The sequence below is a fragment of the Rhopilema esculentum genome, chromosome 11 (assembly GCF_057945365.1).
Source record: "Rhopilema esculentum isolate cy_ngs chromosome 11, ASM5794536v1, whole genome shotgun sequence".
Lineage (NCBI taxonomy): Eukaryota > Metazoa > Cnidaria > Scyphozoa > Rhizostomeae > Rhizostomatidae > Rhopilema > Rhopilema esculentum.
The window spans coordinates 8,413,479-8,441,113 of NC_142825.1; the positions used below are offsets into that span (position 1 = coordinate 8,413,479).

Here is a 27,635-nt window from a genome sequence, read left to right on the forward strand (position 1 = left end):
CATTATAAAAATACTCAAAAATTTAAATACAGAAGTTGCAACTGGTTAAATTTAAAAAAAATAGCTCGTTATACTTGTAACGAATTCTGCATTAACGCTATGATACAAAGTCTTATTATACGTTCGATTTACAAAGCGAATAACATTTTGTGATCCCTACAAACTGTAGCAAATAATTTTATTAATATTTAGATGTAAAAAGACAATTCTCTCCTTTGATATAGAAAAAAATGTCTCAACATTTTAACACTAATATCCGTCGAAGTCACTAAATGATACTTATTTTCAGTTCAACAGTTATATTAAATCTGTCGGCGAAAATACACTGCTGCAGGCTAAAATTTGTTGACAAAATAGAATTACATATAAAGTTGGATATATCTGATTTGATTAAATATAAAATGTTTTAAGGCTGATAAAGCAAGACATTGTGACTAAATTCATAATTTTCTGCAACGAAAGATTATTTAAAGGAAAGTTTTAAAAAGCAGTGAAACTTCTTAGGAGCTACCACAATAATGCTAGATAAAAGAGCAGAACAAGTCACCCTATCAGGAAAAAACAAGGACTTCTTTTATTTGTTAAGTTTCTTGCAATTTTGGCTAAAGCTTACTGAGCTCTGGCCATGTGGTGTTTAGGTACACAATGTCCTTGACAGTTATCTGTCAGCTTTTAAACTTTTCCAATACCACTGGCACATATAAACCCTATGTACTTTGTTCATTCACAGAAATGATCGCTAAAACCTAACCTTAAATCGATTTAGAAATTGGATGGACGAGCAAAAACAGCGATAAAAAAATGTGGGAAAAACTCCCGTTGGACAACGTTACAACAATAGTGTTCATTAATGACGCCTACAGGGGGATAAGCCTGCTTACATAAACTGGAATGATAAACAGAAGAACGGTATATAATATGCCACATACAATTTTGTCATGCAGCAAGACAAGGCTTTCCCAGTTGCAGAACAATACCAACTAACCTTGTATGAACCATTTCACTTTCAAAACTCTGCATCAATACACCATATAACCTTAAAAAAGCCCGGGGCGTTATTTAGACTTTCAATGCTTATGTGGGGGCATTCATTCGGAGGGAGGTTTGATACGAAGCGGTGGAGTTAGACACGAGGCGGTGGAGTTAGACACGAGGCGGTGGAGTTAGACAGAGGCTTCGGTACTATTAACAATCGACTGAAAGAACTGAAATAGGTCAGTGAAGGTCGGCCTTTCTGATGGCGATCTTTCCCAGCATCTTTGCATCATTTCATATACGTTGCTTGGGCAGCCATCAGGTTTAGGCAGGTATCGGAAACTTCTGCGTTGCTTAGCAACCACAGAGCAGGCGTTTTCAATGACCTGCTGGTCGCTAAGATGACTGTATGGCGTTTCCCTTGCAAACGTAAACATCTCCCAAACTGTGACAGCGAAGGACCAGATATCAGACTGGCTTGTGAAAGTCCCTAAAGAAGACAGAATTACAATATGAACCACCTTTGGACATTGTTACAAGCAAAGACTCAGTTGTTGCTACGTGAACTTTTCTGATGCTTTTTATATATGTAGCTTAAATTTCAAAACTCTCATGAAATCATCAAACATGCTAATCCAACTTAAACTAAGCTCGAATAAGAAAAGTTCTAAAAAACTCAACTTTACAATGAACATTCGAACCCCCTTTTTCAAAAGAGGGAGCAATCGGCTACAAATGTAAAATAAAGGTAATACTACACAGTTTAGCCTCATGATGGTACTGAAAGCTACATCGTGTTCAACGCACTGCTTTTTTCTTGAATCTCCTTAAAGGCAATCTGTCACAACGTTGATTGATTATAAGCAGGGTTGGTAGATTCTTTTGGGGCTTCAAGCCAAATCAATGTTTGAAAAAAGCCAAATTAAGCCAAAATGTAAACGAGGCAGCAAAACAATAGAAAATTTCGAGTTGTAAACGAGGCTAGAAGTAACTTTTTTGTTCAATCCATAGGGTGCTTGATCCCCTTTAACCCTTACCTATTTCTCTACCCACGGCTAAAATTTTCCACTCTTAGGTACTCTTCAACTGACTGACAGAACAATTTATTGTATTCGTAGAATTCTAGCGCATGATATACATGTATTTTGTATGTATGTGTATACATGTATGTGGGAGCGCATTTTTAGTAAAATTAAAACAAAGCGATAGGGGAGCAAACAGAAAATTTTAGGCTTGGCCGTTTTTGCTATCAGAAAATTTACCCTTCCTTCAATATTTTATCATCGGATTTAGATGAAGTACAAGGTCAGTCCATACGATACAACCTCCTCCAAGTCCCCCCCCCCCTTTCACATCGCGGTCATTAAACCCTGCTTCAACAGACAGAAAGAATGAAGAACAAAGCAAAAACCACGTAACGATCGGGCAAGGTGGATGAAATCGCAGATGTTCAACAAAGTGTCAAAATCACAGTAAAATATATGCATTAACTGCTTGAATTGTCAATTTCTGTTAGAATGATGAAAAAAGAAGGAAGGTAGGAAATAAGTACTTATGCCCGTACTTTGGGAAAAAGCCAAAATTAAGCCAAAAAAAGACTTTAAGCCAAAAGGAATTTTTGAAGCCAAACAAGTTCGAAAAATGCCAAATTTCTGGAATTTGGCTTAAAAAAAGCCAATATACCAACCCTGATTATAAGAACAAAGGGATTTTTTATTGTTTCTAGTCCCCCTTTAATTTATCGCATTGTAAAAAATATGGCGGAGCGCTGGAATCGTGTTTAGGCTATTGTTCCAGCTATTGTTCTCGTTAACCAATCCACAACGAGACAGATTGGCTTTAAATGTCCCATCAGTCAACAGTTCAGCGTTAACAATAGGGTTTCCATTCCGTTTATGATCGAGAGAACAATGGGAATTAGCCTTACGTTGCCGATTGGATACGTAACATAACAATAGGTCTATTGTGTAGTCCAACCAATGGGAAATTTAAATGGCCAGCAAATGCGTTGGGACATTTTGAGAAGGATCATTAAAGCGACCACATAGCAACTAACATGAACATACTAAATCTAAGAATAGATGGAGACTGAATACCGTATTTATTCGATTATAAGCCACCCTTGTTTTTAAGCGGCCCTCGGTTATAAACCCCAGCAGATTGGGTTCATAAAAATGTAAGCCGGCCTTGATTATAAGCCGCACCCACAAAACCATGCAGAGATACTTGGTTTGAAAAGACGGATGCAAAAACTGATAAAATCCTGACTGTGCACTTAAACAACAAAAAAGACATAAGAAGTTCAACCAACAACAATATCGTCCAGCACGAGATCATCAATAGCGTCCAATAGTAATTATTCCTCATCTTCTTCATTATCACCCTCCGCTTCAAGGTAGCAGGAAAGCTCGGCAGGATAATGTTATCCATCCTCGTTTATAAGCCGCCTTCGTTTATGAGACGCCCTCGTTTATTAGCAAACCTAGTTTATAAGCCGCCCTCGTTAATAAGCCGACCTCGTCAATAAGCCGACCTTGATTGTAAACCGCAGCAAAACGTACCAAAAAATATTTATAAGCCACGTCTTAAAATCCAATAAATACGGTAGAGCTATTTCAGTATGCAAAATGCCTAATAAAGACCAGAGCGACCGAATTTCATGCAATACGTACCGTAAAAAAGACTTTCTGGAGCCATCCATCGGATGGGAAGAACAGCTTTGCCTTCGATTCTGTAGTACTGCTTTGAATAAAGATACCTTGACATACCAAAATCTGAAACCTTTACAGTGAAGGAGTGACCAACAAGACAGTTTCTTGTGGCCAGATCACGATGAATAAAACCTTGAGAGGACAAATAAAGCATACCACTGGCAATTTGCATACACATGTACAACAAGGTTTCTTCGTTAAGAATATTTGACGGAATGTCGTCCAGTCCTGAGGCTTCATTGGAAAAGCTGTAGTTATGCAAGAACTGATTTAAGTCTCCGTTCTCCATATATTCCACAACCATGCATTTGGGTTCCTCTTCGCAAATTCCCAGCAGCTGTACAACATTATCGTGCTGCAGCCGTGCCATTACTCGTACTTCCTTCATGAACTCCTTTTCAATGTTCTTATCGACGCCTGCTTTTAATAACTTGACAGCTACCTTTATCGTACCTGACATGACCCAGCTACAATGGCCTACTTGCGAACCAACAATGTTTCCAAGTGACTCCACTTCACAAATGTGAACCTGAGTGTAAACAAGCAACGTTTTAGTGGATATAAAAATTAACTTGTCTACTGAAGAGGGCTCGATTCCCTCTAGACAAGAGCTGTTTCGGTTGCACAGTGTTTCGGATTGAGAGTGGATATCCCGTTTCTCACATCAATACCTAAGCATAATATATAGTATACTTGTCGGTTCAAAGTTGCAGTCCGGGTTTAACGCTTAATATGACCTTGAGACACTGGAAATTCCATTCAATTTCGCCTACAGTTAAATGTTTTCTAAGCTTTAGCACTGTGCAAAAAACAGAAATAGAAAATTCTATAAACGAAAATAAATACCTTCGATCATTTGATGCGCAGTTGGAAACCAAAACATGGATTAAAGGCAATAAAAAAACGTCAAGTGACCACATTTTGTTTTGAATGTTTAAGGTTGTTAACAAATCACAATGCAAACACAACATAATATTACAGCTGCTGACCTCGCCAAACTGACCGGTACCAATTTTTTCTAAGAATCTCAATCGATCGCGTGGGAACTTCCGGATTTCGATACTTTTTCTTTGCGGTTCCACGTCTGGATCAGCATACAAGCTAGATCCAGTCACGGTCTGGTAAGGGTCTTCATAGATTCGGGTTCCTTCGTAGATAGGGTTCATCTCCACGTTTTTTTTGTCATGTGGTGAGTCCGGTTCGGCATAGCTCTCTGCTCCCTTTTCCTGATCAACAAAAATCTCTGCGTAACCAACACCACCTTGGTCTGGGGCGGCATAAATGTTACTCGAATCATTAATCTCTTCAACTGTTACGTTGGGCTCCATCAATTTGCTATTTTCGCTTCCTTTAAGATGAGAAATTTCTTTCAAAAGATACAAATCTACTGAATACCAAATCAAATAATTACCACAAACAGGCGATCTCCCGTTAAAAGAAAATGCAATGTTTAATCATTACATGAAAATAAGTCGATTTTGCTTCACGCTATAAGAACAGAAATGATAAATATTTTTTCATCTTTAATTAAATGATAATTATTGATTTTACATTTTTTTCAAAAAACATTATCAGAGATCACGTTTCAATCACACCAGGTTGCAAATCACAAAGTCAAATTAAATACGTGATGTCTGCAGAAGGGAAGATGACTTTCAGTGATATCAAGGTAGGCTTTTCAAAGTAGACGTCTGGCTTTACTATGTAGAGAAGCCTTACATGTATGACATTCATTAATGAACCATACTAAAGACAAACAAAGGTGACACTAAGAGTGAATATCAAGAGCGTATTTTAGCAGCTCTATGAAATCTAAAAATGATGAATAGGAAAGCCCCTCAAAGATGACATCAAGAGATAAAATCTAAAAAAAAACGTGTTAGAAAACCATTGCAGAGATGACATCTAGAAATGTGACAAAGTGTAGATACCTATACATGCCGTCAAGAAGAAATAACATCTCGAGAAAGCGTATTTAAACAACGTAACAGGGATGACATCTATAAGTGACTAACAAGAAAGACCAAGACACTTAAAGACATAGACAAGAACTTTATTCTCTGTATCTTATATAAGCTATTTGCTTTATTGTAACTAGTTTCATTTCTTGTAACTTTTTTTGTAAGATTTTTTAACAGGTCGGTTTGAAAACGAGATGTTATTCTGAGACTTGTTCGACCTATATAAATATTTAGGAAATAAATGAATTAATCAAAGGAAGACATCAAGATAGAAAATTTAGAGATGGCTATTAGATATGTTGTCATGGTCATAGATAAAACTCAGATTTTGGGATAGTTGGAGGGTCATGGTAGCCGACCTTCTGACAGAAGATGGAACCTGATGATGATATAAGATATGATCTAGAGACGACTTTGCTTGAGAAGATGGTATAACAAATGCATTACCTTTCCCTTCTACAACCGCATACATGTGATCCGCCTCAATGTTTGGAGACGTGAAGGACTCATCATAAATTGGGTTTTTCGTTAAACTTTGCAGCAGTAAGTCGTTTTCGATATTATTGCCGTTGATGCCTTTAGCGGTATTTCTATTCTTACGGTTTTTCCTTCCACCAACCTTTTGCCGTATCTTCTTTCTGTATACGTACGCCAAACACAACAAAAATGCGAGCAAAGTGACAACAGCCACGCTGACCACGATGAAAATTAACTTCCGTGAATTGGAATCTCCATTTTTTAACTGTTCTGTAATAGCAAAAGTAGACAAATGGTGTTACATCATTTCACTACATAAAACTGTGGCAACTGTTTACTTATTGGGATTTCTTTATTTAGAGACACGATTGCCACTCCAAAATCTGTTTTGTGTTAATGAGTATGTAATTTGCACTTTGCCCCCCCCCCCCCTTCTGCAATATTAAAATTACCTCGGACTTCCTGATTACGCCGGTGTAATATGCGTTTTGATACCCTATGCAAAAGTGTAACATTGTGAAACGCAATGTGTTTCAAATCGTGTGATTTCATCATTGAGCGATGTTTGACACATTTTTAAGAGTTTAATATTTCACACTTGTCAATCACGCAAACTTTAGAGTCGCCATTAATGTTGTACCTTTTTTGCATATTCTTAACAGCGAAAATCACAGCACCGCTTCTTATTAGTACTCCCTTCTATAAAAATAGTTCAATCGTTCTTTACATTCTGAACAATATGAACCAGAACATTTGTGTACCCGGACCAGTTCGCTTGCTTAATTCCACTATTCGTTTTGGTACCCTATTGTTTAAGTGCTTGGGTACGGTTTTGCATAACCAAAATTGTCCTGCATTTGTGTACCCGGACCGAAATGCATAAGGTAACAGAAACGCATAAAACACCGGCACAACAGATATATGGCAGAAGCAGATTGTCGAGTTTACTTTTAAATGCAAATTCAAGCTAGTATGGTTGTTAGATCTTTGCTAGTTCATTCAAGTTTGATTAGCTCAGCAATAACTTCAGCTCACATTAATGAATCATCAATTCTTTTTGAGAAATTTGTAGCGTCATGGATGAGTGCTTTGTCAAAAAGAAAGTGTTCAAACAGAGGTTGATTAGATCATTTCCTACCTTCAAATATGGCCACTTTACATGATATTTCGGAGAGCCTGAGTAAAATTTCTCCCGCAGTTTTTTCTAAAAGAAATTAACACTGATAACGGAATTTCGTGCAAAAGACAAATGGATATAAGATAATTCTTAGCATACGAAAATGATTTATTGTGTTCTACCCCTTCATGGCCAGCGATCCTGTCTGAGAGGGTCATTTTCGTTACTAGAAAGATGATAATGCAAAATGGGGAATTCAAAATCTAAGGCAGGGTAGTTTGTCTGGTTGTGGTTATCAAAACATACAGGCAGCAGCAAGTAAAGATACAAAGGAAAGGGTATAAGTGAAAACATGAAAGCAATTTTGCATAATATTTAATCATATTGCACCCAGATCTTATAAGCATGTTCACCGTTGTGGAATGGAATAAAATAATTGGGAATAAATACAAAATCATATCACTAAGACGGCCTGTGAGGCGAGCAAGAAAATTCTCAAAATAAACAGCGAAATCCTTAAAATACACAAAATATTACCAGCATTAATAATGACTTCGCTGAAGACTAAATATTCATCCGAATAATTGAACTGTATCTTTATCCGCGTTGCCATTCTCTCTTTGAAGTGGATGTTGAAGAAAACGGATCCATCAGATTCCTGTCGCTCTGGACAAGCGTAAAACTGCTTGGACCATGAGCCTGATGCCTCGATACCAAACTGAACCTGGGAGGCTATAAAAGACCCAAGTGTCTCACGTCTATCAACATAGCTAAAGAGGCCTAAAGACCTCAGACTTGCTGGCCTTTCCAAGTTCAGTATTATATAAGGCCTAGGCAGTTCACTTCTTTTCCATCCGACCCAGTATTCGGGGTGTTCAATAGGTGATTTTATCGACGGCTTTCCATCAACAAGAGATCCCTTCCCGTCATGCAATGTACCTCTACTTGCTTTGCCGACGTAGGATAAGTCTCTAAATCGATTACCTTGTCTGATTTCATAAGACTGAATTTCAGCTACAATAGAAGACAATATTCAAAATCATTTTGGTCTAGTTTTTGGTATATCAATTTTGGTAATGTTTTGTAAGCTGCAATACATGTAAGATTGAAAAAGTTCCCTACATAATAATGTCCTGACGTAAACAAGCCCACGCCTTTGTAAAACGCTCATGGGGGGCTAGAAGCGTAACCTAATTTCTTATATGACGTAAAATCATAATCCTGGCATAAAGAATGCTGAAAACGTATAAAAACGTAAAAGCTTCCATCATTATTATTATCTGACATACTTCTCAAAACCAAAGGAAACTGTCATAGCCTTTGAAAAAATCTCAACTGCAATGCTAGCAGAAAGTCAGAGAAATATGCCACCCTCATATCTGACTTAAAACTTCGGTTTAAGTCAATTTCTTTCCATCAATTCACTTGGTATCTTTGGTAACTCCTGCAGCTCTTTCGTCAATATGCGAGATTCCCTTTCTATTGACGATCAACAGAAACACGATCTCATCTCCAAACTTTTAAGCATCTCCATTCGTACCACATAATATACATTCTGCTGTAGGGAACAAAACTTGGACTAGCTCAGAACTAATTTCTTTTTAATATTTATGAGTTTTGAATTTAACTTATTATTTCTTTCCTTTATTTTCTAGATCTTTTTTTATTACTACAATTCTAATTGTTTTATTTTGTGAAAACAGGCTAGCCTATGAAATAGAGACATAAAGTTTCCATTTTTGTTATAATTACTATAAATAGGGCTTCGTTGGTGACGGAAATCATTTTGGTCTAGTTTTTGGTATATCAATTTTAGTATATCAATTTTAGTATATCAATTTTGGTAAAGTTTTGGTAAGATGCAATAAGTTTTGCAAAGTCTGGAAATAGACCTCATCATTGAATACGCCCCTAGATAAGCCCACGCCTTCGTAAAACCCTCATGGGGGCTAGAAGCTTAACCCAATTTCGTATACCACGTAAAATCAAAAACCTTGCATTAAGAATGCTAAAAACGCATTCGGATTTAAAAAAGGCTTCTACAAACACGCATGAATGAATCACGATAAAACATTGTAAGAGGTGTATATTGTATATTGGCTTAATTTTGTTCGCAAGATTCAGAAGTATGATGTTGCAAATTCCACGCACTTAATGTCCTGACAAAAGGATACTTACATTGTTTTCTCAAAAGTAGATGGAGAAAATTTTGCAAAAAATCATATTTTACATTCTCCAAGCATTTTGAAATTTATCTAGAACAAATGCCTAGAGCCAATGGCTTCTTCTCTATACCTAGCCCAATATCCCAGGCAGGGGCGGACACTTGGTCAAATATTGGGGGGGCAAGCCTATTGTTTTAATAAGATGATGTCACATTTCCCATTGTTTTAGAACAAAAGACCATTGTTCTCTAAAGTATTGGGGGGGCGATCGCCCCCCCTCGCCCCAAGTGTCCGCCACTGATCCCAGGCTCCTAGCGCCTAATTAATATGCTTCCCAACAGCAAACATGCCATACAATACCTTCAGGTGACATTGTGCTACCAACAGGCGTAGTTCTTGAAAGTGTAGTTGAAACACTGGGCAACGGCGTGTTTCCTTTTCCAAATATACTTTGATCTGTAAATAAAACAATAAAGCAAGTCATAGTCTCAAACAGCTGCTCAGAAAAACTTCAAAGATTTATACTAATCAAAATGCCATCTCATATGTATGCCAATACTCAACAAAAACTTTCTTTTAACATCATTTCTTAGTAAGGTAGCTTACCCATACCATTTATAAGCAACGTCCATCAAAAATGGGCCTAACCGGTTACTGTGACAATCACGACAAAGCATTTAATGGTTTTATGGGTTCAATGTCCATTCTGGCGTGTGACATATTCGATATTTTTCTCCACAACGTGATAGATTGTGACTTCATTGCATTCATTCATTTCATGTTAAAAATTTAAGTTTACTTTAAACGATACTCTAACTTTAAACTTTGTGCTAACAAAGAAACTAACAAAGAAACTTAGTAGGCTGAGTCATTCGGGACAAAGCAAGCTAATGTCGCATATGACTACTTAATACTTTCTCCTCAAGCTTCTATTGTCCTCTGAACATTTTCATTGGCAAATGACAATATGAAAAAGAATCTGAATGGCTAAAGACTTTTTCTTCCATGATGATAACAAACTAACTCTTACTCTTCTTCAACCTATAGTACCTTAAAAATTAAAAAGTAAGAACAATGGGTAATTTCAAAGACTGAAAAAGGGTCTGTGGCTTAAACAGACCTCTTATAAAAAAATTGTAAACCAAAACTCACTTCACCTTGATAGCAAAAAAAATTCCATTTGAAAAGACACATTACATTGAACTTGACAGATCCACCATAAAAGACATACATAATTTGTCAAATAAAGCACACACCATTTAAGTACTTTATCGTTTAAAAAACATAATTTCAAAACCTGAAAGTTTGCATCCATAGATTTCCATCTTTAAATAGCGATGTTTACTGTCTTTTGAAATGTTTGGGAAAATCTTGATAACTCTTGCCGCGAATATCGGTTCGATTTTGAATACGTCGCCCAACGTCTTTGTGGTATTAAACTGATACTGGAAAGGAAAGAGCATTACACAAACTTAATAATTTTTTTACCAAGAGTTCCTTGAGATGAGTGAAAATCATTTGCAGATGTTAATGGGAGGGTGGGGTAATAGGGTAATTTCCCCGTCTTTTGATCATCTTAAAGTTCAGATGACCGATATTCTTTGAGAAGAAAGTAAAACAATGCATGCTCTAGGTACAATTGTTTATGTAGTATCCATTTTTGGCAATAAGAATGAAGAAAGAAAATGGGTATGTGAGCAACACGATGACACATGTTTAGCAAGAACTAGGTAAACAGAAGGAAAATATATAACAAAATTGTAGCAGTATGAGTAGTGATTGTCTCTATTGTCATGAATTATTCAGTATACCTTTAATTAGAATGGCACACACCACTAACACTGGCAGTACTCTATTCACAAGCCTACTTTTTTAAAATTGCTTTGTTCCAGCTCCAATTGAAGCATAAGATTTGAATCCAAGCTTGCATTATTGAAAAACAAACAGTGATAAGAGATAACAAAGGGTAAAGAGGCCCCTGCGCCTCGAAAGTGACTTTTATGTGAGTCCTCAAATCCAGTTACTGATACACACATAACAACTTTGAATTTTAAGCATTAATCAATACTGCGAAGATTTTTATTTTTCTAGAGACTTTTAAATGAAAACCAAATTATTGAACGATGCTATGATCAACATACCGGTTGCGTATATCTTGCCGTGTACGGATAAAAGCTGGCATTCGAGAGTTTGTAGTGGATAGAGAAGGCGATCGGCTGATCAAGCATATTGTCTGCATAGAGAGGGGGGAAAGTACGCACTCCAGAAACTAAGTAGAGATCTTTCAGTTCAATTTCGACATATTCTTTTGAAAAGCCACCAAACTGTGGTCCCCATGGAAACGGGCCAGCGTTCATGTTTATGTAATTCGGTGCAAACGGTACCTTTGATGACGATGCTGTGTAGCCCATTTTATTGTTCAATAAAGGTCTGAGACAACCTATTCACAAAAAAGACCGATATGCATTATCAATATGATATGTGAAACGGAGATATGGAGCACAAGTCACAAAACAAAACAAAGTGGTTCAACTGTAATATGCTGACAAATTTGATAAAACCTCTGAGATTACATTTCCCAACAAATATCGCTGAATTTTGATGAACACATTTTTCCATTAAGTTGTTTCAACTGTTTTAAAACAAAGAATTCAAATACATATGCTACCTTTCGCTACTCGCTGGTATCCTTAAACCCTGCTTCATGTTATCCCTTTCCCAAATTACCACTGACAAACTTTTATATTCAGATAAGAGATGAAAATAAGATACAGCGACTGGAGTCGAGAACGTTATGTAAGGTCAAGCGTTGCGGGAAGCAATTTAAATGCAACCACATTCAAATAAGAACTCTTCGTCTGAAATTGAAAATTTTTAGCTTCCGGGATACCAAAAAAATCAATGTGGACAAAGCGTCAATATAAGGGGAAACAAACTGCAAAACAAAGAATACTGCTAAATTAAAAAGTGCCTCTGTGGAAAAGGGGTACGAGGCTGCAATAACTTGTTTTTGATGACTTAAGTATATTGTTTTTGTGGCGCCCAATTATTTTCGTTGAAATTACTTTACAGCTAAAGACACCAAACCCTGCTTTTGGATTATCATCTTTCCTTATCAGCACTCTCGATGCAAAATAAAAACTACCATTTGTGTAGACAAAAGTCCAAACATGAAAGAAATGCAAGTTGGCGTGGCAAATAACATCGACCTTTATAACACTACTGATTAGGAGAAGTTGAAGCCACACATGAATCATTTTTGATGAAATTAAATTTTTCAGTATGATTGGTAAACTTACCTGATTTTTCCAATTGACAACCATAAAACTCCAGCTGAACACACTTGGGATTCTGGTCATTTTCGGGCATGTACTTCAAGTAGCGGCCATGAATAGGTGGCTGTACAGCTATAAACCTTGTATCCGGGTATTTCAGGTTAAAAACCTGAATTTTCTAGATGTAATAATATAAATCAAGCTTACTTATGAATCATATGCCATAAACCTTTTAGAACAGTAAGAAAAGCCAAGCCTAATCATCATACATCTACCAAATACTGTTGTCTTCCTTCTAAAAAGAAAATTCCGACAAGGGCGACAGCCAGAGTGAATGGAGAGCTAATACTTTAACAAATATGGGAGGCATGATTGGCACTTTGATTAGGGTAAATCAGCCCATTTTGTTGGAGGATGGGCTTCGATCTGCGCACGATCAATTTAAACGTATTACTTAATTTCGACACTGGATGTTCTATAGAGCATTATTGATAGGCTGTTACGGTTAAACTGTTGATCAAACTGCTCGATTTCTAACGATCGCATTTCTATATATATATCATGTTCCGTTTTCAATTATACCAAGCATTAGCCACATTTAGTTTCCCTTGAGTGTCTGGGGGTCCGACGACTTATCTTCCATTATGAAAAAGGGATTTCAAGATCTAGCCATCAAAGTATTCACTAGACTTCCGTTCACTATTCAACACGAAAACATTGACACACATTTTGCAACAGTTATGAAAAAAAACTGATTATGCAAGCAACGAACGACTACCATGTATATATGTATTCAGGTGTATGCACGGTTTGCAAAGAGCATAAAGAACAATGTAGATTTTACTATGCTGAATTTTTAAACCAACCAAGCAGTAATAAAACTATTGATCAATCTTCATGTATGCCAAGTAAAATTTGCCCCAATCGGCGAAGAATTTAACTGAGCATGTAGCAAGTTGTATAATATTGTTAAATTTGGAATTCTAAAACAATGAAGGTTGCAAAGAGCTGATTACTTTAAGGAGAGAACTTACTTATAAATTTATTTTTTAAGATAAGAAATAATACCACTTTGATTATAACATACCTTGTTTAAGATGTATTTATCATACTTATTCATCTTATAAAAGAGTTGGATAAAATTTCCAGTTGTGTATACTTTGACTTTGCCAGATCCTCCTGTTAATGAGAAACCAGTAATTTTGGTTATATTCCGCAAATTTACTTCAAGGTAAACATTTTCCTTAAACACTGGTTTGGATGAACTTATGTCAGCTAAATTACACCACCCTGTCCCATTCTTGAGCCTTGCATCTTTTCCAGTTTGTCCACCTCCATCTCCCATTGTTTTAATCTGACTGTCTGTAATCCTTCGATCACTCATTCCTAGAGAATGGTTGCAGTCTAAAACAGAATTTCATATTGTTAAAGCAAGAGCAACGCATTTATTTGAGATTTTCAAATAGCTCATGATATTGTTTTTAAAAGAATTTGAGTTCTGCAATAAAAGCACAAATGGAATACTCAGGGAAAGATTTAGACAACTGAATGAAATTTCTGACAATCAGATATCTCTGCTAGCTAGCTTATCTAGTCATTCATAAAACCTAATAAAGAACAAAATTCAGGTCTAGTCAAAGAACTAATGGAATTTGTGGACAGAGAGAGTTGGGATATGGCACAAAATTGCTGCAATTTAGCTTGTCTTGTAATACATCCTGATTATAAAAGTTAAGGCTCAGGTAATGGTAAAGAGATACTCGTATTTCATTTAAACTTGTTATTCCAAGTAATGAACCACAACCAATAAAACTTAACTAAAGGTGTGAAAGTCCATTTGTTTCAAGTGTTTCAGCATCAGGTATAAAAAGGGTTATCTTTTCTTCAAACATGCAATCTGCTTGTCTGAAAAATTTTCTGTAGAAGTAGTTTGGTAATGTTTTATTTCATGGCTTCTTTTTGGTATTTCTTTAGATTGTCTCATAGCAACCTTCTGTTACAAAACAAGTCTAGCTTATCAAAATTTGCAAGTTATCTAGGGCTTGCAAATAGTGAATGGCGTAATAATTTAATGGTATTTTTCTATTAATCAAGGTTTAATGAAAAAATATTACCATGCAATCACATATTTCAATTCTACAAGGCCTACTAAAATACTTAGGGTGCAGATAAAAAGACACCTAAAAAAACAACAAAGATTAAATTTTTAAGCAATAGAAATACTCACAATTTGAAGCTACTTGATCCAATCTCGTAAAAAGGCAAACAGCCAGAATAGAACCAAAGAAAAACATCTCTGACACATGAATTTCTGAAAAAATAAAGATTCAAGTTTTAAAATTTTCTTAACAAACTGCTATATTTAAAATACTTTAACTTGCATGTGGCACAAAAAGATGAAGTGAGCATTATCTTGTGTACCTCCTTCCTTTCCTTAAAAGTTGTTCATCTTTGACATGTCAAATTTTGCTAAATGACAGTTCTGTCAGAAATTAATTTGCAGTCATTTAATTTGTCTTTCTCTATAATTCGGCAAGTAACGACATCATACAGATGCTTGGCACACTTGAGCATAGAAACCATTCCATAAAGTGTGCATGCACATATAGTGTCTGTGGCTCTTAGTTTACAAGAGCCACAGACACAGCTTACAGGAAATGGAAGAAAATGGTCAATATTCATAGCCTTTTACATTTCATTGTGAAGCAGTGGTCAAGGAACTTTGAGGTTTTATCAACAAATGTGGTTTTCCTTCAGTAATGATGCTGGGTTTTTTGACTGGCACTTTGCCAGGGAAAAACCAATAAGAACTTTCTTAACAACCAAAAGAGCAGTAGCGTATCAAGGGGGCAAGGGGGGTGGCCGTCTCCCCAATGCTCAGAAGGTTAATGTCTGAAAAAATCCAAAACTGCAATAAAACTATTACCTCAGGGGGTAGGGGCGTGGTGGGAATTATCATGGGCCGGAAAAATCAAGTTTTTAGGGCACACCATTGTGATGCTGATTGTTTCTTGTTGTCATCACTTATTATATGTTGGAAATGAGCATCATGGAGGCAGCGTGGGGTCTTACTTCACTTGTTTTTCTCACAAATCTGATGTTACGAATAATAAAAACCTTAAAAGGAAGAAAATTCTAAGGGGCCTGCATGAAAAGATTAAAGGAGACTACCGGGAATTTTCCTGAGTCCCTGTGGGCCACCAGGCCTCTGTCAGGGAGGATTGATATATTTGAAAAATTCAAAACGTTTTTAAGGACTACAACCCAACGTCTGTAGGTCGCACAAAATTTTCTGTTTGATTTGCCGGCAGGAGGACCCTTTCTATACCTCTACATAATGTTTTACAATTTCCACTCAATTTGGGGTTTATATGGAAAGTTTTTCACATCTTTTGGCATTCCCGATAAAATAGAAAAAAGGTTAAGTGTTTCAATCCTTAAAAAACTGGATTTTGAAATGGTTGTAGAGGATTTTGCAGATTTTGCTCCTGAGAGAATGGACTTAGTTTGAAACTTTTGAATACTGTATATTATATTCAGATATTTGCTTACAACTTTGGAAAATCAGTTTTTACACATAGAGCTAGACACAATTCAGAATATAAATGTGATAAGAATAATTAAGGAAAAAGAAAGCTACATATGATGGTTATTGTGGTTGATTAGCCAACCATTGCCACAAAAAAGCCATAGCTTTTCCAAGCACATTAACGAAATGGGGCGTTTTCCAAAATTCTTAAGGGTGTGCTCAGCAAAAAACCTTCCTGGGTGTGAACCTCTGCACCCCTTGCTATTGACTCCTTTTTGCCCCTCCAATCTTCCAACCCTGGCTATGACACTGCAAATAATGTGAAGATTAGATAATTTAAGGAATAATCTAATTGCTTGTAGCAACAAAAAATTGTTGAAGTATAAAACGATATTCAATCTCCAAAAGCAGCAACCAATCAATGATATTCAATCTCCAGAATAGTAACCAATCAAGGGATCATTTCTTGAACCTCAGGACAGTGTATGTTTGGGAAAGAATTGGGGAAGTTGAGGCCGTCATTATGAGGAGGTGACATCTCCTTGGAAAAAACTGGCATTCCCTGCTTCACAAACAAAGAGTTTTTGCCAATAAGGCATGCCTTGACAGCTAATTTTTAAACCTGTCTGGTAAAAAGTGATTGCAACCTTTGAGCAAAATAGTTAGCTACAGCCGTGGGAAAATAGTGCTTGGACAAATATATCTCAGGCCATCCATGGAAAGATATGCCATTGCATGAACACACCTTGGCACCTGTCTAGTTGTGGACGCCTTATCAAGGCCATGAGTTACCTTTACAGGAAACATTCTTAGACCCTGTTTGAACTATAACTTTTTCACTTCATTTCGCATTTATTTTGCCTCTGTTTTATCGTCTTTGTGCAGCAAAACTTTTATCTAACATCAGATTCAACTGTTTACATAAGCAAAGAGACTTATTAGATTGGTTTAATACATGATTTAATTGGTTTAATAGATTGGTTCATTACAGCATTTTCATTATGCGAAAGCAGTATGCACCAAATCAGATTGGATAGTTTTGGTGTAAAAAGAAGACTGATCTTAAATTCAATTCAAATTTGAGATAAATATTTAATGCAAGACCTTAAATGAGAAAAAATACAACAACTCAATTAAAGAAATAAAGCATATGACTTTTTAAAAAAGGTAACCGAAAATTTAGTTAATGATATGAATCAATCCTAAAATTTATGACCACCATAATTATTTTACCAAAATTGATAACACAAGATTGGTTTTCAACTTAAGAATGGTACCCGGAAAATGCAGCATCCCATATCAGTGTAAAAATATCTGTTTTTGTGGTTTTTAGTACAGCGTGCCTACAGAGAAATCAGCATTGGAGTCAAAGAGAGAAAAAATTTTTCTTTCTGTCTACACAAAAGGGGTTTTTTCATTTGCATATTAGATAGATTCCAAAACTGCTAGATGAAAAGATGTCCAGGCTCTGCCAATTATCACACTGGCCTCATAGAACAAACAAACAAAAGATTGGGGGATAGGATAAAACAACATGTTTCTTTCATCATAAGGAACAAAGCTGCCTTTCAAAGACCACCTTTATATAAGAACAACACTTCTTCAATCGTCAATCATTTACTCCAAAAGTCTTTTCAACCAATCTGGAGCATAAAATTTAAAAAAAGGGAAAATTAACTCAGAATTAAGATTAATACCATTTCCACCAAGCATTCCAATTTGTTGATTTCAATAAAATGTTGCATTTGATGGTTGGTTCAAGAAATCCAAGCAAATATTGGTAAGCAGGGTTGGCTATTGCCAGAGTGGGAGCGGTGTTAATCATAAACAAGGAATAACAGAAGACTAACAAAAAAGTAAAATTGTCTCTAATAAGTCTATACTAGGATCCAGGTGTTGGTGGAGGCTACCTTCACCCACTGACCCTTATAAGAAACATCAGGCTGAGATTTGCCCAAAATATAAGAATAACATAAGAAACAAGGCAGGCCGAGATTCAACAAGTCTTATGCAATAAGATACCAGCAAAAAATTTTAAAAATGCAAAAAATAAGAAATGTCAGGGTGAAACTGGAGCAAAATGTTCTTGTAAAAAATGCAAGCAAAACAACATCTTGTAGATAACTCAGATTGTGCCAAACTCTTTAATGAAGGCGTTTTTCAGAAAACTTCTTTTTATCCCATTTTCTCTTTTTATAACCACCATTATTCACTTTTCATGTTCTATACAGAAAAAAGTTCTCTCAACCTTAACATTCCTGATGTACACATACTAATGGCTATTTTGGCATCAATTAATACAGAATATTGAATCTCTTAAGCACTGCAGTCAGCTGTAATCTCTTCAAGTTAATATCTGCTTTAAGGGTGCTGAGCTTGAAAACTGTTTTGGTTATTTCTCCGTGCCCTAGAAAACTTCATCATTAATTTATTTCCTTTGACTCTAGAAACCATCAAAAAACGAACCTCAATTAAAGAAGATTGACTTAAGATCCTTTTTGGAGCACAGCATAAGAACGACCGAGCCTGGTGATCATTGGCTTCCATGACATCAATGTGCAAATTCCGTTTTCAAATACATAAATGGAACTGCTCCATGCTGGAAAGTTTGCTTTTGCACACCATAGCTTTTACCCAAGTAGTTTTTGGTGTCTGATTCTTATCACCAGCCTGCCTAAATTTGAGGAGCATGCCATGCCATGCCACGCTAAGGAACCATCACGGGAGGATATTTCTCTGACGGGGGTTGTGCTGTTTTATTAGGGTATTGTTTTCAAGTACCTTAAATAGTATAATATTGTATCATTTTAAATGAAAATGGTACACAGGCATCAGTGGCACAACTTTAAGGCACCATAGTAAGGACCAAGAGACTTTCCTGTAAGTTGAGAAAATTTTTGCGACCATGCCCTATAGATTAGCTTAGAACGTATCAACTGTCAACTGCTTGTTCATATCTTGAATTTGATATTCCTATGGCAGTTTGCACTTTTCTCAGAGACCAACTTTTTTAAGGCTAAGGTGGGACCAACATTTCTAGGTTAGGGGGGAGGAGCTGCCAGATTTAAAGAGCGACAAGTGAGCAATTTGCCTCTTATAAAATCTGCAATGTTTTCTATTTTTCTGTTTTAAGGGTAAAACGTTTATTGCCGTTTACTAGTCATGCTGTTTATTAAAAATACTTTTTATTTGATCATTACAGAAATCTCTTAGCGCAAAGGGCAGGTTATAGTGGCATGATTTTCCATGGTTTGTAATTGAAAAGGGTTCAGTACAAACAGAAGATTAACCAGAAATATCTACACCAGTGGTGTCCAATTTTTTCTTTTGGTGGGTCATTGACAAAATTTTATGGCACAGGCAGGCCATATGAATAATTATGTCAATCATCAGCAATGAATGTATTTATAATTACAGTTATATAAAAAATTAAATGGAAAGTTACATAAACTGTTACATGAAAAAATTATCAATGTGAAATGTTAAATTTTGTTTTCAGAAATTTTATCACATCACAGGTTAAACTTGCGGTTGACGTGCAAAAAACAAATTTAAATGTTTTTCTGTATGCTTAGATTGTAGCTAGACTTTGTCTGTTCAGCTTCGTAATAAAAGTTTATTATGATGCAAATGAATGCCTAACAATAAGAAAGTATACCCAACAATTAGAAGGTATGCCTTATAATGAATCATAAAAGTATACCCAAGCACCATGGTCATATATACTCAATAAATTTAGAGGATAGAATTATTGACATGGCAAGGGCCAAAGAATATGCCCTCGGGAGCCACATCTGACCCACCGGCCGTATGTTGGACACCCCTGCCATGCACATGCAGTGTATAGAAAGCTTGAGATAACATTCATGCAATGCCAAAGCAATTACGCCAACATTTTGCCAGAGAAATACGCCAAAATTTGACGTACATACCGCTGTTGTACGCCAAAGATCTTTGGCCTAACATACATGTTTTCCAGTATGGGAACTGCTCCTGATGTCATCCATAACTTTTTTACGAAATTAGAGCATGGAAAAGCAACAAGTAGAGTTATCCAAATTTTGTTTGAAAGCAGTTCTCTCAGTTTTTAATCTGAATGAAAAGCTAAATTGAGCAGTGAAGCTAGAAGCAGACATCAGAACCAATAAATTAAATAGTTCGGCATTCTTAAATACTACATAGCGCCAAAAATTGGAATAAAGGCCATTATAATGAATGGAAAACTTGGTTCGAACGAACGAGAAAAAATTATGTTGTGTACATATACAACAGCTATTTATAGTTCAGTTCGATTAGTTGTGTCGTTCTGTACTAGACCCAGTTTGACATTACCAATAATCCAAAGTTCATAAATCCAAAGTTAATATTAGTTTCAAATAAAGCGAATGAGAGAAGAATTTTCTTAGCACAAGCTTACCTTCTGGCTTTCTTATCATACATAGGTAGGCTACACTGCCGCCATCAAAACATATAATCTTCTTTCCTCGTTTCAAAATTTCTGCTGAAACATTAAAACTTTAAAACTTAGTTCATGAAAAATTAATTAAATAAAGTGGCTTTGTAAGTGTATAGTCGACATGCAAGTTCCGTGTCCCTCCATCTTTGCTCATCTTCGACAATCCTCGTTTTCAATCCATCCTATTCAATCAATCCCATGATCGAAACAACAGGTGACGTGATTTCCGAGAAAATAGGAGCTAAAGGAGCTACCTGAAGTTATTCCCAAGAAACGCAAGGAAAAAGTTTCTAAACAAAACTACACGTTTTGACCTAACACCATAGGTGATCTTACCAGAATTAATCCCCAAATTTTCGGTCCGGATAGAATGCAAACTGGTTTCGCACCCATTCCCCATTTGTTACTGACATAATTTGGAAAGTTGAGTCCCCTTCTCTATTATTTTACTGCTTTATAAGGAATTCAATAAGGGAATGTCCTTGCAAATTTTATTTGACATTACACGCAACTAGCTCGTAAAAGAAATACCACGAAACTCCCTTTAACATAAACAATGATCAGACCAAAGGGTGCCCTTAGGGGAGGTGGCTTAGGAGCAATAAAAAATATCTGAATTTAAAAACTGTACAAGTACAACGATTCGTTTAATAGACATTTCTTTTTCATACCGTTTCTTTTTCATGTTTAACTTAACTTATCCTGCAGTCAAAGTATCTTCCTTCATTGCTATTTCTAAGTGAACCTGAAAGATTCCTCTGTCATTCATTTATTAAAGCTGCCCTACGTAGAACTTCAAATGAAAAAGAAGATATATTTTAGCGGAAATCCATCATTTATGAATACTGCTTAGATACAGTATTATAATTACAAATAGCAATCAATGTGGGAATGAATAGGCAATGTTGAAGAATTCAAAGTAACCTAGTTCATTTAAATACGATCAGAAAAGGAACCGACTAGAAAAATGTGTATTCAAAACGACATTATTTATTTTGCTAGCATAAAATGTAGGAAAGCATCTTTAATTTTTATTTCATACCACGAACAAGAAATCGTACATCTATAATATACAGAAGGGCAATCCATGCAAGATACGTGAGAGTTAGCGTTCCAGTGAAAACCATTTCGCTCAAAAATGTAACCGGGGCTGCAGGTGTTTCTCAATGTCTTCCAATCAGCTAACAGAAACTTTTTAATTTTCACAATGGTCCTTCATAAAGCAAAGATAAGCAGTAAATTTTGTGAATCCAGTTAACTTTTCAATTGCAATGTCTGTCAGTTCAGAATCGATGATAGTTTGCAATACAATCAAATAAAAATTTATCCGTCTTATGTTTACGAGATCATTTACTAAATAGATACTGTTTCTTTGGATTGTTATCTGATTCCTCTGAACAAAGCTCGAATGTCCAATAAGTAAGCAAGAGCGATCCAGCACACAGAAGCTACTGCAACACTTCCAGTTACTACCATATCTGTTTTCAGCTATGGTGTAAATTAAGAGCTTCACAGCAAAAGTGGCAGCAAGAAAAAGAGCTTGTAAATGCCGTAGATAAGAAGAACCTCCAATGCGACAAGGCCTATTACCTCAAATGCATTCACTGGCATCATAAAGATCCATTGCAAAGTTCTTTGATATCCAGACTATATAAAGCTAAACAGTTTTGTTATCAATTATTACAGCCGTGAATCTGCCAACAACAGTATGTGGATGGACTGACTATGGTATCAATATGACTCTACTTAAATCTTGGTGATGACAGTCTTTCTATTTCACCAAGTTTTTTTACTTAAGAATTCTGCAACTCAGCATAGGAGTAAAGTGGAGAAAAAACTTAGTAAATACTGTTACATCGATTTGGAACCCTGCAAGATCTGTTTTTTAACCACGCGCAATTCAAAAATAAGTAAATTTCTGCAACGGTCGCTGCAACAAAAACTCCAAGAACAAGGAGAACAAGATAGGCAGCCGGCATTTAAACAGATGTTTTGGAGACTGTCTTCAGGTTTTTCTCTTTTGATCGTGTGATGCTCTAGAAAATCAACAGAGAGTAGTCATTAGTATTGAAAAGACTCACTGAAAGCAACCAAAAGGACAAGATCTCTCGTCTACTAAAAGCATAAAGAAAAAAGATTAGGTTTTTCCGATAAATTTCAAGATTCAATCTATGTGTGTCAATGAATTATCGAGCACAAAACTGGTATGCAAGAAGCTTTTAGGAGTTTGTTAACAACATAAAGGTTCTTCATCCACTTGGTATTTTCAAAAAAACTTCATCCTTATCAAAACAACAATCTTACTATTAATATGAAATACAATTGCTAATGAATATTATGTCATTTCCAATCCAATCTTGCTTCACACACCTTGCAACTACCAGAATCTGTGCACAACTTTAATAAGAAGATCGATTGCAGATACGCAAACCGTTAGATTTCCTCACTGTACAAACCGTTGGCTGCTTTACCAACCTACATCAAGACTCTTACTAACCTGGTCATATTCAAATCGACGAGCTAACCTCAAACCTTGTCAGCAACGCAGCGCACGATAAATAACAAGGATTTTTCAAGGATTTATTAACAAGGTACTTTGAATGGACGCCACAAAAATGCTTAATTATTCAGAATCTATTCGTTTGCATAAATTAAGACTGTAGGATAGGCATTTATGAACTGATAACAAAATCGTGCAGGTAATCAAGGTTGAAGGGGAAGACACCAGCAACATTGATAGTCGGAATAATCGATGACTTTGCATATGCAAATTTGGTACACCCCGTTAACTAAAGTGCCATCTGAAATGTGGGAACTAACTTGTGCCTGGCTCTGGGTACGACAATGATAATTCTGAACATTTATCAATCGATATGCTTGAAAGAACCAAAGCTTAGAATCGATTTACGAAACCGTAGGGTGAGGAATGACCCCCAGTGGTGTAGTGCTATCAAAACAACAAGGGGGAATCTTGGACAGAATGTAGAAAATAAAAGCAAAAGTAGAAATTTGCCAATTTTTGGCATCAACAAGGAGAAGTCAGCCCCCTGAGCCCCCCCTAGCACTACAACCTTGCTGAGCCCTCATGTCAATGCCTAAATGTAAATAATTTTCACTTCAAGCTACTGTGTTTTGAGATAACTTTGTTGAGCCCCCTTCTTCTCTTCACAATGCTATTACCACTGACAAGAATTTTGGGAAGCAAGCAAAGCAACGTCTTTCCTCAATGATGAAAAACTTCTCTTTACTCCACGAAAGGACACTCTTTGCGTGGTACCTTTTGGCTACTCATCTAAACACGCATCAAACTTACTCTTCCTGAAGGCTAGGGGGAATAGGCACTAGATTTTGCAACAATGTTTTTTCTTACGTTATTTGTGCATTTGTGCAGGATTCTAGAACGCACAAAGGTCTGGATCAATATTTCATGGAAAATCCAAAAAAAAGATTTCCTATCTACAGAAAAGCTTGAAAAACTAAAAGCACATTTTCAATGATATTGATCGAGCCTAATTGATAATTCTAGCCAACTGAATCGCGATTGAAAAATTGTTTGCTCTGTCCTGTTTTAGCATGCTTGCAAAACAGGCATGGCTATAGACAGCATTAGGCGTCGCTGTAAAAAAGCTCATGAATATTCAGTATTTCAATTACGCGCTGAACGTCATCATTTAAATCAATTCTTATTCAATGCTGATTTTAATTAATAATGTTATCTTAGTTTTAAAACTTTAGGGAGGCTTTAAGGACAAATTCACATTTTGGAAACTTTATCGAAGTAAACGACCAGTCTTAAACCATACGGTTGTATTGAGTAAATTGGCAAAAATGACATGAATATCTGATATTGAAAGTCCATGCATCTCATGCATTTCCTTTCGAAGGACTTGTTTTAGAGGGGGAACTTGTTTCAACAGAGCCCCTTGGAGGATAGGCACTGATGGATATTGTTTCAGCCTTGCTAAACATGAGTCAATTCGATAGACGGTGTAGAAACACATCATAAATTAACATAATAGTAATGGAATATCTAAAAAGATGATTGGCGATTTCTTTTTTGCGCCATAGCTTCATTTTCAGCAAACATGGCAACATCCGTGCTGTAAAGCACTTCAACTTTCTTGTATTATTCACACCGATTGTAATCGTATATAAATTCATTCCTCGAGTTGGGAAATACAGCCTGCATATTCTAAGAAAGTTTTACCAATTTCCATCAGCCAACTGTTTGGCAAGAAAAGCTCAAAACAAACGTTCACTGATAGCTAAACTGTTTAACCTGAGGACATGAATCATGTTGCTCAATAAAAAGGATCCTGTATACAGCTTGAAAATTGGCTTACATCTAGAATAGGAATTTTTTTATAAGTTTCGAGAAATATCGTCTTGAATTAGGCACTACAGTCAGAATTTCATAGGAATCTTCTTGATGATTTCTTTGATGAAAAGCCCGATTTCAAGGGCACTTCTATGAAAGGGCGATTCTCAATTGCTATTCCAATATCATCAGGCGATTGTGAACAGAAATAAAACATTTAGAAAATCAGGATATTACTAAAGGATACAAAGGAACTTACAGTTTGACTTGAGGATTTGGTTATTGAAATGAGCGTCTTCCCTTGGCTGTCCTGATTCGAAACATCTACCTACATAATATGCCTGTACCATAGCAAGAACACCAGTCACTACAATCACACACACGGCGACAGTTTCAAGCATCATATTTCCAGGCTAAGTATAAAGTCCAGCATTTTAGGGGCCAATTTCTAAAAAAATGATAGGAGCTGAAACGACACAAAACAAAACCAAATTCTTCTTCTTCTCTTTCTCCACAAGTTCTCTTCTGTAATTTCTAAGATTACTTCTTGAAAAATTAATGACAGTATTGTTGTCACACACAGGCTTTGCAAGGGGGTTGATACTGAGAAATTGTGGTAGCAATGGAAGCATTTCATGTTAAGAAGCATCAAGCCACACTTTTTCAAACTGACTGCTTTGGTGTAGAATTCGAAGAATACAAAAAGAAAAACAGGCAGAAAGTTTAATTGATTATAAAATCAACTTAAATAGAATTTCGGTTCTCTATCTGCGTTACAAAAAATGCCCAGTAACTGTAAAAACCTTCAATAATTCAAAGAATTTTTCGAGGCACTGAAGTGTCGAGCACTAGAAACATTGAAATCAACTGAATGATTGCCGCCTTTGTTGATATACTTGGATTTGGAAATATATAATGTCAACCAACACCCTTTCCCCCGTGTCTATTTGCTGGTACCAAGCGACATGATTCATGGTGACCAAACGATTTAAACATGACGTTCTTAACAACCTGAATTCAGTTTTGACCAACATGTTTCAAATTTAGATTAATTATGCATGACAAAGCGTATGCCATCCTATCCTAGCCAGAACATTTATTGTGAGATTTCTGTCTGAAGAAGTGCATCTCTTCACCTTAAACCGGGAACGAGAAATGCCATCGAAATCTGTACCTTAAACTCCCCAATTTGACATTAAATCCCCTTGCGGCGAGCAACACATTTTACGGTGAAAAACTTCAGCCGCGAAAGCCTGGAAAATGCAATTTTCTGATGAATCATATTAAAAAGCTTTGAGATGGAAAACAGCAAAAACACTCTCTGCTTCGCGAATCGAATGTATTTAACTAGCAGATAACTTTGTCGAATTGACAGATGGCTCACAGAGCATCCCAAAATAGTATCATACAATTACTTCAAGTGAACAGGAGATATCTAATTCCACGAACATTATTTCTGATTATAACAAACATAAATCTTATGACAATAATAACTGTCGAGATTAAAAAATTGCCACGTTAATCACTCAAATGTAAATGTGCAAAACAAAGAAAATTGAAGATGCTGTCAGTGGCAGGAGGATTTTACTTGATTCTTTGGCGAGACATGTTCATTAGGTTAGAAGAAGGTTTAACAGAGGGTGGCTGGTTACTAGCAGATTTACAAAATATTCAGCAGTGTTTCATTTTGAGCAGTCCTTCTATGGCACTAATGCCATAATCTACGATCTCTCGTGTTCGGTTTCCAATCACTTCATGAACGTTGAAGAAACTTTACGTTGACTCAATTCAGTTCAATTTCATTAGCTTTCGCTGTCTTTGCCTGCAAAAGAATAACAAACACTAGTTTTATACAAAAACAATGCAGATTAAAATGATTTTTATTGTCAATATCTTAGATATTTTGCAATCGTTGTGAAAATGAAATTCAATACGAAAACTAAAGGGTTTAGAAATATTCTCTTGCAGGACAGATAATTTTAATGAAAATACAACCATTGAAATAATGATAATAACGGTGCAGTTATGGGCTCTCTAACTTTATTTTTTGGAAAGGTTTTCGATACGTAAACAAGTAAAAGATACGATACAATGGAGAAAACAGAATGACTTGACATACCTTGCCTCTTTTCTTGACTCTACGTATTCAAACCAGAGAACATTTGGTATTCTTGACGAATCTTTGATGAGGAGCCATTCTGAAATTGGCCTAAAAATCAAAGAAAATGGAAAGTCGTCAGAAAGTTCTTAAGATCAATAAATTTTGGATTTGTTTAAACTCAGATGGTGCAGAATTCCTTGTTATTCAATACACCAGTTTTTACTAAAAGCGCACAAATGGAATGGGTATTTGGATAGTTTGATTTTTGCTAATTTTTGACAATAGTCGATAGGATATTATCAGATTGACGGAAACTTTGAATGGCATGCCGAACTGACTGACGTCAACCTTGTTATTTAGTTAAAGGCATTTATAAATCATGAAACGTGTAAAATATATACAAATAGGTATCATATATATGCGGCCAAGAGGAAAAGCGTTTCCAATACAACAATATTGTTGGCTGAGGTATAGATTGACCATTGAGTATAAACATTTGGCATGTCAATATGAAACAATATACTTACCATGAGACGATAACATCAAAAAT

The 27,635-nt window shown here is 36.0% G+C and overlaps 1 protein-coding gene across 4 annotated transcripts; it reads right to left on the minus strand.

Moving 5' to 3' along the window:
• On the minus strand, window positions 1-26,773 carry LOC135693351 (discoidin domain-containing receptor 2). 4 transcript variants are annotated; one of them, XM_065211796.2, is made up of 14 exons: window positions 25,244-26,773; window positions 20,628-22,702; window positions 14,909-14,992; window positions 13,769-14,085; window positions 12,706-12,859; window positions 11,548-11,846; window positions 10,704-10,851; window positions 9,767-9,862; window positions 7,779-8,255; window positions 7,263-7,328; window positions 6,095-6,394; window positions 4,676-5,034; window positions 3,648-4,215; window positions 1-1,465 (listed from the first exon to the last, which is right to left on the minus strand). In XM_065211796.2, exons 2-14 carry the CDS (start codon window positions 20,644-20,646, stop codon window positions 1,164-1,166), a joined length of 3,189 nt encoding a protein of 1,062 aa, XP_065067868.2. In that variant the 5' UTR covers window positions 20,647-22,702; window positions 25,244-26,773; the 3' UTR covers window positions 1-1,163. The 4 variants fall into 4 exon arrangements, with proteins under 4 accessions (XP_065067868.2, XP_065067870.2, XP_065067871.2 ...); XM_065211798.2 differs by lacking the exon at window positions 25,244-26,773 and adding an exon at window positions 23,164-25,224; XM_065211799.2 differs by lacking the exon at window positions 25,244-26,773 and adding an exon at window positions 23,037-23,178.
• Between the last annotated feature and the right edge of the window lie 862 nt (window positions 26,774-27,635).

Excerpts from the sequence above, each read along its gene's own strand:
- LOC135693351 (XM_065211796.2), bottom strand. Across the intron at positions 10,852-11,547 it reads CGGCAAGATATACGCAACCG|TATCAGTTTAATACCACAAA; the intron begins GTATGTTGATCA and ends TTTCCTTTCCAG. Across the intron at positions 4,216-4,675 it reads GTACCGGTCAGTTTGGCGAG|GTTCACATTTGTGAAGTGGA; the intron begins GTCAGCAGCTGT and ends GTTTACACTCAG.